Here is a 13,143-nt window from a genome sequence, read left to right on the forward strand (position 1 = left end):
AAGCATGACTTTAAACATGTTCCACAGAAGAAAGTCACAAATACAGGTTTGGAAAGGCATAAGGGTGAGTGAATGATGATAAAGTGTCATTTTTATGTATCATGGAGCAGAAGATTCACTCAACTCACAAGATGATATGGTTTACAATGCTTGTATCACAATAGCATTTTCTTGATTTTTTTCCAACACAATTAGATTTAGGAGGTAAAATATATACAAAAAATACTTTTATTTTTACTCAGACAAAATGCTGGACATTACTTAGTGAAACAAAGAACTTCTTGCATGTAAAGCATATGTGTCAAACTCAATTCCTGAAGGGCCGCAGCTCTGCACAGTTTTGCTCCACCCCTAATCAAGCACAGCTGATCCAACTAATGGAAGTGTTCAAGACTACTAGAGACTATTAAGCAGGTGTGAGTTGAAGGTGGTTGGAGCTAAACTATGCGACCATTTTGAGACAGTTGATGTACAATAACTTAAAAAACAAATGCCATTTATAATAAACAAGTAAATAGTACAAATAAATGTCTTCAAATTACCATAAAAAGCCTTGTCTGCGCTCTTTATTAGTGATTTTTAAGAAATATCAACCTTTCCAGCAGAAGCTGGAGTCCCTCTGCAGTAGATGTTTAATAGTGAGACTAAAAATATTCTAAACTGAAAGTGTCTGCTTTGCTTCATACAGAACAAGTTTGATTTTACTGATAGTGTGAAGGAGAAATGATTGACAAAACCATGATCTGCTTGACAAAAACCCCAGAATTTCATTAGCGCCTTTCAAACATCGACTTTTACTGGTAAAATGCAGTAAAGAGATCATGTGTGAACAGGCGCTTTAAAAAATAAAGTACTGGAAAAGTAGTTCCTGACAATTTGAAGGGTTAGAATGCGATGTAGCACATGCTCAAATGTATCTCTTGACATGTAAATGTGTTCTGTCCACATCTCTTGATCAGAGTTGTCCAAACCCTTTTCCATGTATTTGTGGAATTGCTCATGTTCATCACACAAATCTCTGTGTAACCATGGGCTTTATATTAACGATCTAGGCGCAAAGTCTAAAATGTATGACGCAAAAGCATTAAGGGCGTGTCCGAATCCACTTTTGCTATTTTAAGGATGGAACAATACACTCTGCGCCGCAGCGCATGGTCTAACAGGGTTGTACTTATTCTCTTAATGTTATAGGTGTGTTTTGAGCATAAACCAATCAGAGTCTCATCTCACTTTCCCCTTAAAAGTCAGTTGTGCCGCTCCATGCACATTTGCTATTTATGTGGCGAACTTTGTAAGTGGAAAATCTTGTGGAAAAACACACCTCTTTTCTACACTGGAATACCCATGAGTCCACAAAGTGGCACAGATGGATTTGCTATTTAAACAACGTGGCGGAAAGCGGGAAAATTAAGCTTGCGCTGGTCTGAAAATAGCAACACGTCGGGGCAAACACATCTTGCACCTTATTGCGCCGGGTGTATGATAGGGCCCCATATCTTTAAATATTAGAGTTTTTTGGCTAGTGACAACTTTTTTGTCCTATAGTTCAGTATTTTGGTTTGCCTCAGGAATAAAAGCAGCTGCATGAATGTGAAAGTTTAAAACAAAAATGAAACTATCAAGTCAGAAGGGTTTACAAATGCAATCCTTCCATTTGGAGTTTTTTTTTTGAGGTAATGATGTCACATAATTTACTGGTATTTTTATAATTTAAAGCAGTTTACCAATATTACTGTGTGAAAGGGCCTGTCAACAAATATAATTGTATCAAAAGTGTAATCAGAACAGCCTAAACACAGAGTGTACATGACTATGACATATATAGACAATAGCACAAGCAAAATGTGAGCATTCAAAAGGAAACAGGAAAACATACAACTCATGTATATTATTCTCCTTGTGCTATGGGCCTAAGTAGATAATCTGAATTGCAGAGTGATCGCATTAAAATCATAGATCTTGATTGCTGGAAATAAGATGCTGAAAGTTTATCTTTGCATATATTTTCAAAAATGTTTATAGTTTTGGCAACTTTAAAGGGATATTTTACTCAAAAATAAAATTGATGTCATTATTTACTCACCATTCACTTGTTACAAACCTGTTTGAGTTTCCTTCTTCTGTTCCATATTATGTGTTTTTTTAGGATTCAGCAGAACAAGTACATTTCTTTTTGGGGTGAACTATCCCTTTAAGGCTAACATATTCAAAATAGACAAAAAGAGGTATATTTTAATTTCATGCTGACTTTATTGGGATTATGCAGTAATGTCAGAGAACACATTTCAGCACCTTCTGCTGTTTAAAATGTGTATCGTGATTAGTTTAACATCTTGAATTGTTGCATATTTTCATCGATTTTTAATCAGTAGAGCGTGTCCACATGTTTATCTAATGATGAAACAATAAAGTAATGTAAAATGACAACACATTCATTTACAATGTTGACAGATTTATTTCTGTCTCAAATAAACATTTTTATATTGAGGTGAATAAAGGTTCATGGTTTCCACAAAGATATTCAGCAGCACAACTGTTGTCAACAATGGTAATAAATTCCAAATGATTCCAAATAAATTATATTCCTCTTTTCAGATATTCTACCCTGAGACCACCGATGTTTATGATCGCAAGAATATGCCCAAGGTGATCTACTGCATTCATGCGCTAAGGTACTGCAGACCTTCTCAAACTTCCTCATTCTTCATCCTGTTCTTTCATCCTTTCACTCTCAACAGTCAATGACTTTTTTTTGGCTCATTTTATATGTCACCTACAGATATTTTTTTTCCATTTCTGAATCCATTCAGATGACCTCCGGGTCTGACAGGAAATGTTTAGCTTAGCTTAGCATAAATAATTAAATCGGATTAGACCGTTAGCATCTTGCTTAAAAATTAGTTTCAATTTAAAGCTTGACTCTTCCGCAATGATATTATGCAGTGCTGTTACATAGTTACCTTACTGGAGTCTATTTTTAGTGGCTGTGTAATATCATTATGCCAGGTGAAGCCATGGCACTGCAGTAACTACAGAATACTTCCTAGCCACAACCTAGAAAATAGCAGATTTTCATGTAAGTCTTAGTATACGATGTAGCTGCAGAAAAATCAAGCTGTAATTTGGGAAATTATCAAAAACTGCTTTTTGTTTTGCATTTTTTTGAAAGATATGCTAATGGTCTAATCTAATCCAATGATTTATGCTAAGCGAAGCTAAAAGTGCTCTCGCCAGAGCTGAAAAATTGTCTGAATGGTGAAACTCAACTACATAACTCTAGGTGACCTGTAACATTTTTCCAAAAAAAGCTGAGTGTTCCTTTAATAGTGTCCGTGAACTGCAGACTGACACAGTTTGCTGCTTCATCAGGTTTCATTACCTGAAATTATAAAAATGGCGGTTTCTTTGTGGTCATGGTTTGGTGATTTCTCAGTTCTGACAGCAGGTTTGTAGAGCGTGAACATGCGTGACTACTGCTTCCTCTTGGCAGCTGTTTTAATGGCAATCTCACCACCGAGAAAAGCAGACGTTTTTTGGGGGTTGATCATGTGACTTTGGGGAGCACATGGCAGATTTAACCATCAGTCCTGCTGGTCGACTTCCTGCCTGTCTTAGGTCATTTCCTGTCACAGTTTCCTGACAATCCTGTCACTATTCTCCTAAGACAAAACACCTGCAGAGCATATTTGACTTCCTGAATAAACACGTGTGTCAGGTTGATGTTTTATGTTTTTATTTGCTTCATGGATGATCTCCATTCAGCTTTTATGATCGAACGCTCTGAATGATCACTCTGAGGTGTGAACCTGAACTGCTATGATATCAGACTGCAGGAAGTGACTATTCAGAGATTAGCAGAGGTTTCTGTTTCCTGTCGTAGTTTGCCGCCAGTGGAAACCTGCTGCAAACAGTCTGAAAAAAGCATTATATCTGCCCTGCTGTTGATGTGTGCCTTTGTAATGTTGCAATACTGATTGTTAATTCACACTTCAGGGCATTATAAGGATTTTATTAAACAAAAAACAAACACAAAAAGCCTTGTTAGGCCATTTGTTCCACACTGTTTGTGCTATATGTGTTATTGTTGAGGAGAAGAGCGCTTTCACTTTCACCTTTCCAACATTTGTGGTCTGTGTGTGTGTGTGTGTGTTTAAATAAGTTAATTGTTTATTATATTCATTGAGATTGCTTTAAAGTCAGCAAAATCGACTGATAGATAGTTAAATTACTGTCAATAACTGTAATAATAGGGCGACACGGTAGCTCAGTGGTTAGCACTGTCGCCTCACAGCAAGAAGGTCGCTGATTCGAGTGCCGGCTGGCCCAGTTGGCAAATCGGTGTGGAGTTTGCATGTTCTCCCTGTGTTCTTGTGGGTTTCCTTAAGGTGCTCCGGCTTCGCCCACAGTCCAAAGACATTTGGTATAGATGAATTGGGTAAGTTTAATTGTCCGTAGTGTATGAGTGTGTGTGGATGAACATATGCTGGATAAGTTGGCGGTTCATTCTGCTGTGGTGACTACTGATGAATTAAGAGATTAAGCTGGAGGAAAATGTATGAATGAAATATAATAATCAATAGTATATTTATAATTTAATACTGCAAATAACAATAATGTATCTTTGTTAATATGAATAAAAAAACATTATACACCATGATTCAAACGTTTAGTTTTTCTAGTAAAGAATATATACAGTTGAAGTCAGAATTATTATCCCCCCTTTGATTTTTTTTTCTTTTTTAAATATTTCCCAAATGATGTTTAACAGAGCAACATTTTCACAGTATGTCTGATAATATTTTTTCTTTTGGAAAAAGTCTTATTTGTTTTTTTCCAGGTAGAATAAAAGCAGTTTTTAATTTTTTAAAAGCCATTTTAAGGTCAAAATTAGTCTACAGAACAAACCATCGTTATATAATAACTTGCCTAATTACCCTAACCTCCCTAATTAACCTTTAGGCTGTATAGAAGTGTCTTGAAAAATACCTAGTCAAATATTATTTACTGTCATCATGGCAAAGATAAAATAAATCAGTTATTAGAAATGAGTTATTAAAACTATTATGTGTAGAAATGTGTTGAAAAAATCTTCTCTCTAAACAGAAATTGGAGAAAAAAATAAACAGGGGGGCTAATGATTCAGGGGGCTAATAAACAGACTTCAACTGTATATTGAAATTAATATTTTATTCAGCATTAGTGCATTTAACTAATCATAAATAACAGTAAAATGCAATTTTACATTATTACAAAAGGTTTCAGTTTCAAATAAATGTTGTTTTTGAACTTTCTTTTTACCAAACTTTCACTTTTAAAAATGTTATTTGTTTTAATATAATTTTTTTAAAAATATTATGTACCTGTTTTCAACTTTGAAAATACTAGAAAAAGTTTTTTAATCGACAAACATCAATTTAGAATGATTTCTGATGGATCATGTGACACTGAAGGTAATTCAGCTTTAAAGGGCACCTATGATGAAAATCATCTTTTGTAAGCTGTTTGGACAGAACTGTGTGTAGGTATAGTGTGTCCACTCTCATATTGGGCTGATATAAAGACAATAAGTCTCTTTTCACTAAATTGCTTGACAGCCGCGTAGTAACACGTATAATTATATCAACAAGACAGGACGTGTGCAAAGCAACTGGGATTAAAAGATCTGTTCAGCTCGCTGTGATCATCAATCATTATCAAATGTTGAGTTTAAAACATTTTTAAAACAGTGCATGTTTGATACAGTACAGCGATTTTACCGTCTTTATTACCACAGCCACGTGTCAGTACGCTTCAATCCCAGTTTGTGGATATTAAATCAGGTTTATTTTGTACATTAACATAACGAATTAAACGTGCGCGCTGTGTGTGTGTGTGTGTGTGTGTGTGTGTCTGTGTGTGCATAAACTTTGTTACGACATTGTGTGTGACTCATCGTCGCAGAAAGGCTTGAATTAACTCCACAACAAATTCATCAAATAACCATTGGGCAAGTTCTCACTGTAGTATTTCTCACAAACGTTATGTGAGATCTGCTTCCTTCATGTCTGTCACTGTGCTGTTTATCTGACGCAGCCAAAATTGAGGCACACTCTGACAGGCATATGGGAACGGTGTGCGGGGAGAACCAGGATTAAAGGCACAGGCCTCAAAAAGAGCCACACTGTGTTCAGAGCAGAAAATACCAATATTCTGAAAGGTATAATAATCATCTGATGAATGTTTTGAACTGAAACTTTACAGACACATTCTGGAGACACAAAAGACTCATCTTAAATCTTGAAAAATGGGTAAAGTAGGTGCCCTTTAAAATTAAATAAATTGTAAACTGTACTAACTATACTAATATCATCACAGTGTTTTTGTTTTCACTGTGTTTTGATCAAATAAATATACTAATTATTTAAAAAAATTATACTGGCCCAAACTTTGACAAAACATTGAGCATTGACAATCAGGCTGTACATTATATTAAAAATATATTACAGAGATTTAAGGATGGGCTCCTCTGACAAACCACAACTCAGCGCCTGGTAACCGCACAGCAATACCCTGATGAACCAATGTGAGGCTGAGCACAGATAAGTGTTCATGAGTCAGTTTTAAATAGAAAGCCAGGTAATCATTGGTACCTTAATGTATGCAAATTGTAACATTTAGACACTGGCAGTCGGTCTGCAGTGGGGAATGTGTCTAATGAATGACCATATGAAGGCTTCTTTTACGGTAAATCATTTATAGTGCTTTTCTGCTTTCTCTCTCTCGTCTAGCATGTGTGTGTGTGGTGTGTGTGTGTGGGTTGCTTGGCTTCCTCCCTCTGCCTTGCACATGCTCTTCCTTCCTGACCCTACAGTTCACTCACTCAGTAAGACTAGACAACACCAACACTGTGCTCAAAGAAAATCATGTATCACTCAAACACCATTATATCAGCAACAGCATATGCTCTGTGTTAGCTTTTACGTTTGTATAATGCAATAGGTTTGAATATATATTTTTTATATATAGAGGTTTTTATTTTTATATTTGTATTGCATTTTTTTTACCAGTGAGATTTTATTTAATTTTTTATAATTCATTCATGTCTTTTATTTTAAATATTTTTAGTCTTTTATTTATTTATTTACTCATTTATTTATTTATTATTGATTCATTCATTTATAAATATTACTCATTATTAATATTACTTTAACTCATTTATATATTTAATTAATATTTATTTATTTATTTATTATTTACTCATTTATTACTCAATAATTTATCTATCTATCTATCTATCTATCTATCTATCTATCTATCTATCTATCTATCTATCTATCTATCTATCTATCTATCTATCTATCTATCTATCTATCTATCTATCTATCTATCTATCTATCTATCTATCTATCTATCTCTCTCTCTCTCTCTGTCTCTCTCTCTCTCTCTCTCTCTCTCTCTCTCTCTCTCTCTCTCTCTCTATATATATATATATATATATATATATATATATATATATACATATATATATATATATATATATATATATATATATATATATATATATATATATGTATATGCTCATTTATTTATTTATTTAATATTTATTTATTTATTTACCCATTTATTTATTATTTATTCATTCATATATATATTTATTTATTTATTTATTTATTTATTATTTTAGACATTCATTCATTCATTCATTCGTTCATTCATTCATTTTCTTTTCAGCTTAATCCCTTTTTTAATCAGGTGTCGCCACAGCAGAATGAACCGCCAACTTATCCAGCGTGTGTTTTACGCAGTGGATGCCCTTCCTGCCACAACCCATTCATTTATTTATAAAAATCATTTATTCATATATATGTATGTATATATATATATATATATATATATATATATATATATATATATATATATATATATATATATATATTAATACATATATATTATACATTAATTTATTCATTTATTCATATTCATTATTATTTATTTATTTATTTTTATTTATTTGTTTAGTCTTTTTGTGATGGATTTGGCTGTGCTAATGAATTCTCATAAATTTGCAGTGTATTTCTATTGAAGAGGTACAATTTCACCTCCATTTCATAATTCTATTTTCCACTGAGTACAAAAAGGTTATGCTCAGGACAAAAATGTCTCATGTTTAATCCTAGTGTCATTGGGGTAAAAGTAACACTTTCTTTGTTATAAGGTTTCAATATTGTTGGGAAGGCTTTCAAATTGTAATAATTAAAAAAGAGTAAAATGTGTCATATTTTGGATTTATTTTTCAGGTTTGGTCTATATAACAAATAAACCATTTCTTGTTTTGAGCAGAGCACTACAGGCCAAATGAATTAAAATAATGTTTTATAATTATATGGTTTTGCCAGTAGGAATATCTGAGTTTGTGTTGTATGAAACCAAACAATTAAATATAAGTTGGTTGAATGAAGTTTGTTTTTCTGTGGGATTTTTTTTTCAATAGATTCACAAGGGTTAAAGAAATGTTTATCAGTTTGGCTCTGAACAATGTAATCGAGCCTGTAACTGATGAGGAATAGTGACCTACATCTCTTACAACAGTTAATCCACTTAACCTTTGGCCCTACAGGCACTACAAAGGATCGTTCACAACAGACCGTGTCTATTTCTCTTGCTAGTGATGTTAAGGTCAAAGGTAAAGAAGCCTTGTTTAGTTTAACTGTCGTGTATAAACATTCATGTGCACACACACACTAAACACTTCAATAATTCATTCCACCTCCATTTGTTGTCAATCAGTGGACAGATAAAAGTTTAATGCAGTTTCCAGCATGTGTCACACACTAACTGCAGGCTATTTTCCTGCTTCACAACTATAGTAAGGCTAAACTTAAACTGCATTCTAGTGCTATCTAGTGGAAGGGAACTATAACTACACTATTTATTATTATTTACTGTGTTCGGTATTGCAATGAACCTAGTAAAAATGCTTCTCAGCTGGTGGTGCAGATGCAATCTGAGCTGCATGCAATGCTTTTTAATGTGTTCAACTAACCCCAACCCCAACCCTACCCCTCACAGGGACGTCACTAGCTCCTCTGAGCGCATCTGAGTGCGATGTCTTATCATAAAGGCTGCATTGAGATACTATTTGGTTGTTTGGCTTCACGGTATCAAACTGAAATTACAGTTTTTAAAAATCTGATTTAATCTTGGATTTCATCTTGGAGATTCTTACGAACTTTGATTCATTTCATTATCCTATAGCTTAAATATATAATCTAGATGTCAATGTAATCTAAATCTATAATCTAGATGTCAATGTAAAACGCAACATATGTAGGGTTTGTTAGGCATATCATCTAGGTATGTTGAAATTTGAAATGACCAGGTGTTTAAAAATATCGTTGGACATTATTTCAACACATTATTTCATTGGTACGGAGCTGGAAAGAACACTCAACCCTATAGAAGATTGGTATGATGTCAGAAACAGGCCAAAATGCAACTAGCTTAAGTGGAATCAGCAAAATACTTTCAACATTCAATTTGTTCAGCAGCTTTTTTAATGAAACACTATGCCTGAAACAGTGCACTCCTCTTTTTTTTCTTGAAATTGTGCTATATTTTAAAAACAATTTTAGTAATTTATTTATTTATTACTTATATATGTATTTCCCCGAGATGGGTTGCAGCTGGAAGGGCATCCACTGCGTAAAACATGTGCTGAATAAGTTGGCAGTTCATTCTGCTGTGGCTACCCTAGATTAATAAAGGGACTAAGTTGAAAAGAAAATGAATAAATGAATGAATATATACAGTTAAAGTCAGAATTATTAGCCCCCTTTTGAATTTTTAAATATTTCCCAAATGATGTTTAACAAAAAAAAGTATATATATATATATATATATATATATATATACTTATTTTATTTTACTATAAATGTTTTTTTATCTATAGAATAATATATTATTGTTGATTTTATTTTCATTTTTTAATTGAAACTATTAATGAATAAAAAACAATCCCATCTTGCATTCCATATATAGTATCTGTTTGTTTATGAAAATAATTAATGTTGATCTGTTCATAATTTCACCCCCCTGCCTAAATTCTGATTTATGATTTTTTGTAATCAGTGCAATAGAAAAATATATACTATATAAATATAACTTTGTTCTTTTATACATACACATTCCTGTTTGGATTTACTTGATTTTTTTATTTGTTGGCGTGCATGTACATTTACTGATTGTGTGGGATTTAGTTACATGCCCTTACATGAACTAAATATCCTAACATGTGGTAAATGATTGTTTGTGAAGAAATTGGGTTTTTCATTGTAGCATTACCAAAAGAAATGAATGATTTTTTTTACTACCAAAATATATGTTCTCTGATGATCTCTCATTTACTGTGATCTAGTGCATTGATTTATATTGTTTATGTTTCTGTGTGCAGCTTATACCTCTACAAATTGGGAATTGCCCCTCAGATACAGGACCTGTTGGGGAAAGTAGATTTCACAGGTACGTCATGATCGTTCTCAGAATGAATGGTGTTTTATGCCAGAAATATCACTGAAGCTTTGTTTTCATTTGGAATTCTTGTTCAAAATGTCATAAATTTAAACATATTTTGACAGGATTGTGCACCCTTTAAAAAATGTGTTTTATAACCATTTATTCACACTCAAGTGATCATAATAAACATTTAGGAATTTATTTGAACACAAAACCAGATATTGTATAGAATGTTGAAAAAAAGCCATTGCCATCCATAGTAGACTACCTGACAAAAGTTTTGTCGTCTTGTCCCAGTTGTATAAGCAACAAATAATAACTTGACTTCTAGTTGATCATTCGTCAGAAGGTAGATTTTTCTGATGAATCATCTGTCGAACTGCATCCCAATCCTCACAAATATTGCAGCAGACCTATTGGAACCCGCATGGACCCTACATTCTCATAGAAATCAATCAAGTTTGGTGAAGGAAAAATCATGGTTTGGGGTTACATTTAGTATGGGGATGCACAAGAGATCTGCAGAGTGGATGACAACATAAACAGCCTGATGCATCAAGATATTTGTGCTGCCCATTACATTGCAAACCACAGGAGAGGGCAAATACTTCAGCAGGATAGCGCTCCTACTAATACTTCAACCACCACATCAAAGTTCCTGAAAGCAAAGAAGGTCAAAGTGCTCCAGATTGGCCAGCCCAGTCACCAGTCATGAACATTATTGAGCATGTCTGGTGTAAGATGAAGGAGGAGGCATTGAAGATGAATCCAAAGAATCTTGATGAACTCTGGGAGTCCTGCAAGAATGCTTTTTTTTGCCATTCCAGATGACTTTATTAATAAGTTATTTGAGTCATTGCAGAGATGTGTGGATGCAGTCTTCCACACTAATGGGAGTCATACACAATATTAATTTTTTTTCCACTGCAGCATGACTTTATATTCTATACTCTACATTATTTCTGTTAAATGACAAGACTTTTTTCTAAGCAAAGTCAGACCTTACTGTCCTAATTAAATAATTACAAATTAAGGCATGATCATGTTTTAATTTGGTAAAATAACCGTAATCTAGAGGCCTTTGCCTTTCATATAAGCAGCTTCTGATACCAAATGATCAAGTGGAAGTCAAGTTATTATTTGTTGTTCCTAAAACTTGGAGAGGCTTGGAAAGTCTTTTGTCAGGTAGTGTTGAACAAATAGCTGTTTTACCTTTGTGTTCAACCAAAGAAAGAAACTCAGTCATGTTTGGAACAAGTAAAGGCTGAGTAAATAATGACAGAGTTTTAATTCTGAGTAAAAAAGAATCTTTTCAAGCAGATTTTCAGGGGTTAATTCTTAATGTATTTCCTTAATAGCAAATATCTGCAATCTTTCATTTGATATTTAAAACACATAGTGCGGGTGTAAATGCCCAGCAGCATTATTATTCCTCTTACTGAAGTGTAGATCCAGCTCTGTGAGCTCACTTTATAAGAGAAAGCAGAAAAACAGCCTCAGGATTGAATGTATTGAAAGCTGTGGAGAAACCTGGCTGTGTTGATTAATGATGGCAGTGTAATGATTGGTAATTGCTAATTTAGCTCATTCAGAGTCTCATCAGGGAAGTTAAATTCAAGTCATAACGATGCAGTTCATAATAAAGTAATGATGGAGGTGAAAATTTAAGATTATAGCAAACTGATTAGAGAAATAAACTGCAGAAATGAATTGCTGTACTGGTTTGATGTTGACACATTGTGAAGGAGTGCTGTGTTATAATTTGAAGCAATATGGTGTTTGATTTGTTTGACATGATCATTTATATTTACGTTTACATTTAGTCATTTAGGAGACGCTTTTATTCAAAGCGACTTACAAATGAGGACAAGGAAGCAATTTACACAACTATAAGAGCAGCAGTGAACAAGTGCTATAGACAAGTTTCAGGTGTGTAAAGTCTAAGAAGTAAAGCATTAGTAATGTTTTTTTAGCCAGAGAGGCAGTTAAGATTAGGAAGGAAAGTGGAAACTAAATAGTTGAGTTTTTAGTTGTTTCTTGAAGACAGCAAGTGACTCTGCTGTTCTGATGTAGTTAGGGAGTTCATTCCACCAACTGGGCAGATTGAATGCGAGAGTTCGGGAAAGTGATTTCTTCCCTCTTAGGGATGGAACAACGAGGCGACGTTCATTCACAGAACGCAAGTTTCTGGAGGGCACATAAATCTGCAGAAGTGAGAGCAGATAAGAAGGAGCAAAGCCAGAGGTCGCTTTGTAAGCAAACATCAGAGCTTTGAATTTGATGCGAGCAGCAACTGGCAGCCAGTGCAAACGGGTGAGTAGCGGAGTGACATGGGCCCTTTTGGGTTCATCAAAGACCACTCGTGCTGCTGCGTTATGAAGCAGCTGAAGAGGTTTGATAGAATTAGCTGGAAGCCCGGCTAGTAGAGAGTTGCAATAATCCAGTTTGGACAGAACAAGAGCTTGAATAATAAGTTGAGCTGCATGTTCAGATATGAAGGGTTGAACCTTTCTGATGTTATAGAGTGCGAATCTGCAAGATCAAGCAGTTCTAGAAATGTGGTCAGAGAAGTTGGTTGGTCATCAATCGTTTACTCCAAGGCTTTTTACCATTTTGGATGCAGTAATGGTTGCCCCATCCATTTGGATTGAA

At 34.1% G+C, this 13,143-nt stretch overlaps 1 protein-coding gene across 1 annotated transcript in view; it reads left to right on the forward strand.

Moving 5' to 3' along the window:
* iqgap2 (IQ motif containing GTPase activating protein 2) overlaps positions 1-13,143 on the forward strand; it is a 117,284-nt gene that overhangs the window by 43,610 nt on the left and 60,531 nt on the right. Inside the window, exons 5-6 of the mRNA XM_056458370.1 lie at positions 2,596-2,672; positions 10,430-10,497. Of these exons, the coding sequence (XP_056314345.1) occupies positions 2,596-2,672; positions 10,430-10,497 (145 nt within the window). The remainder of the gene's footprint in view (positions 1-2,595; positions 2,673-10,429; positions 10,498-13,143) is intronic.

Source organism: Danio aesculapii, chromosome 5 (assembly GCF_903798145.1).
Source record: "Danio aesculapii chromosome 5, fDanAes4.1, whole genome shotgun sequence".
Classification (NCBI taxonomy): domain Eukaryota; kingdom Metazoa; phylum Chordata; class Actinopteri; order Cypriniformes; family Danionidae; genus Danio; species Danio aesculapii.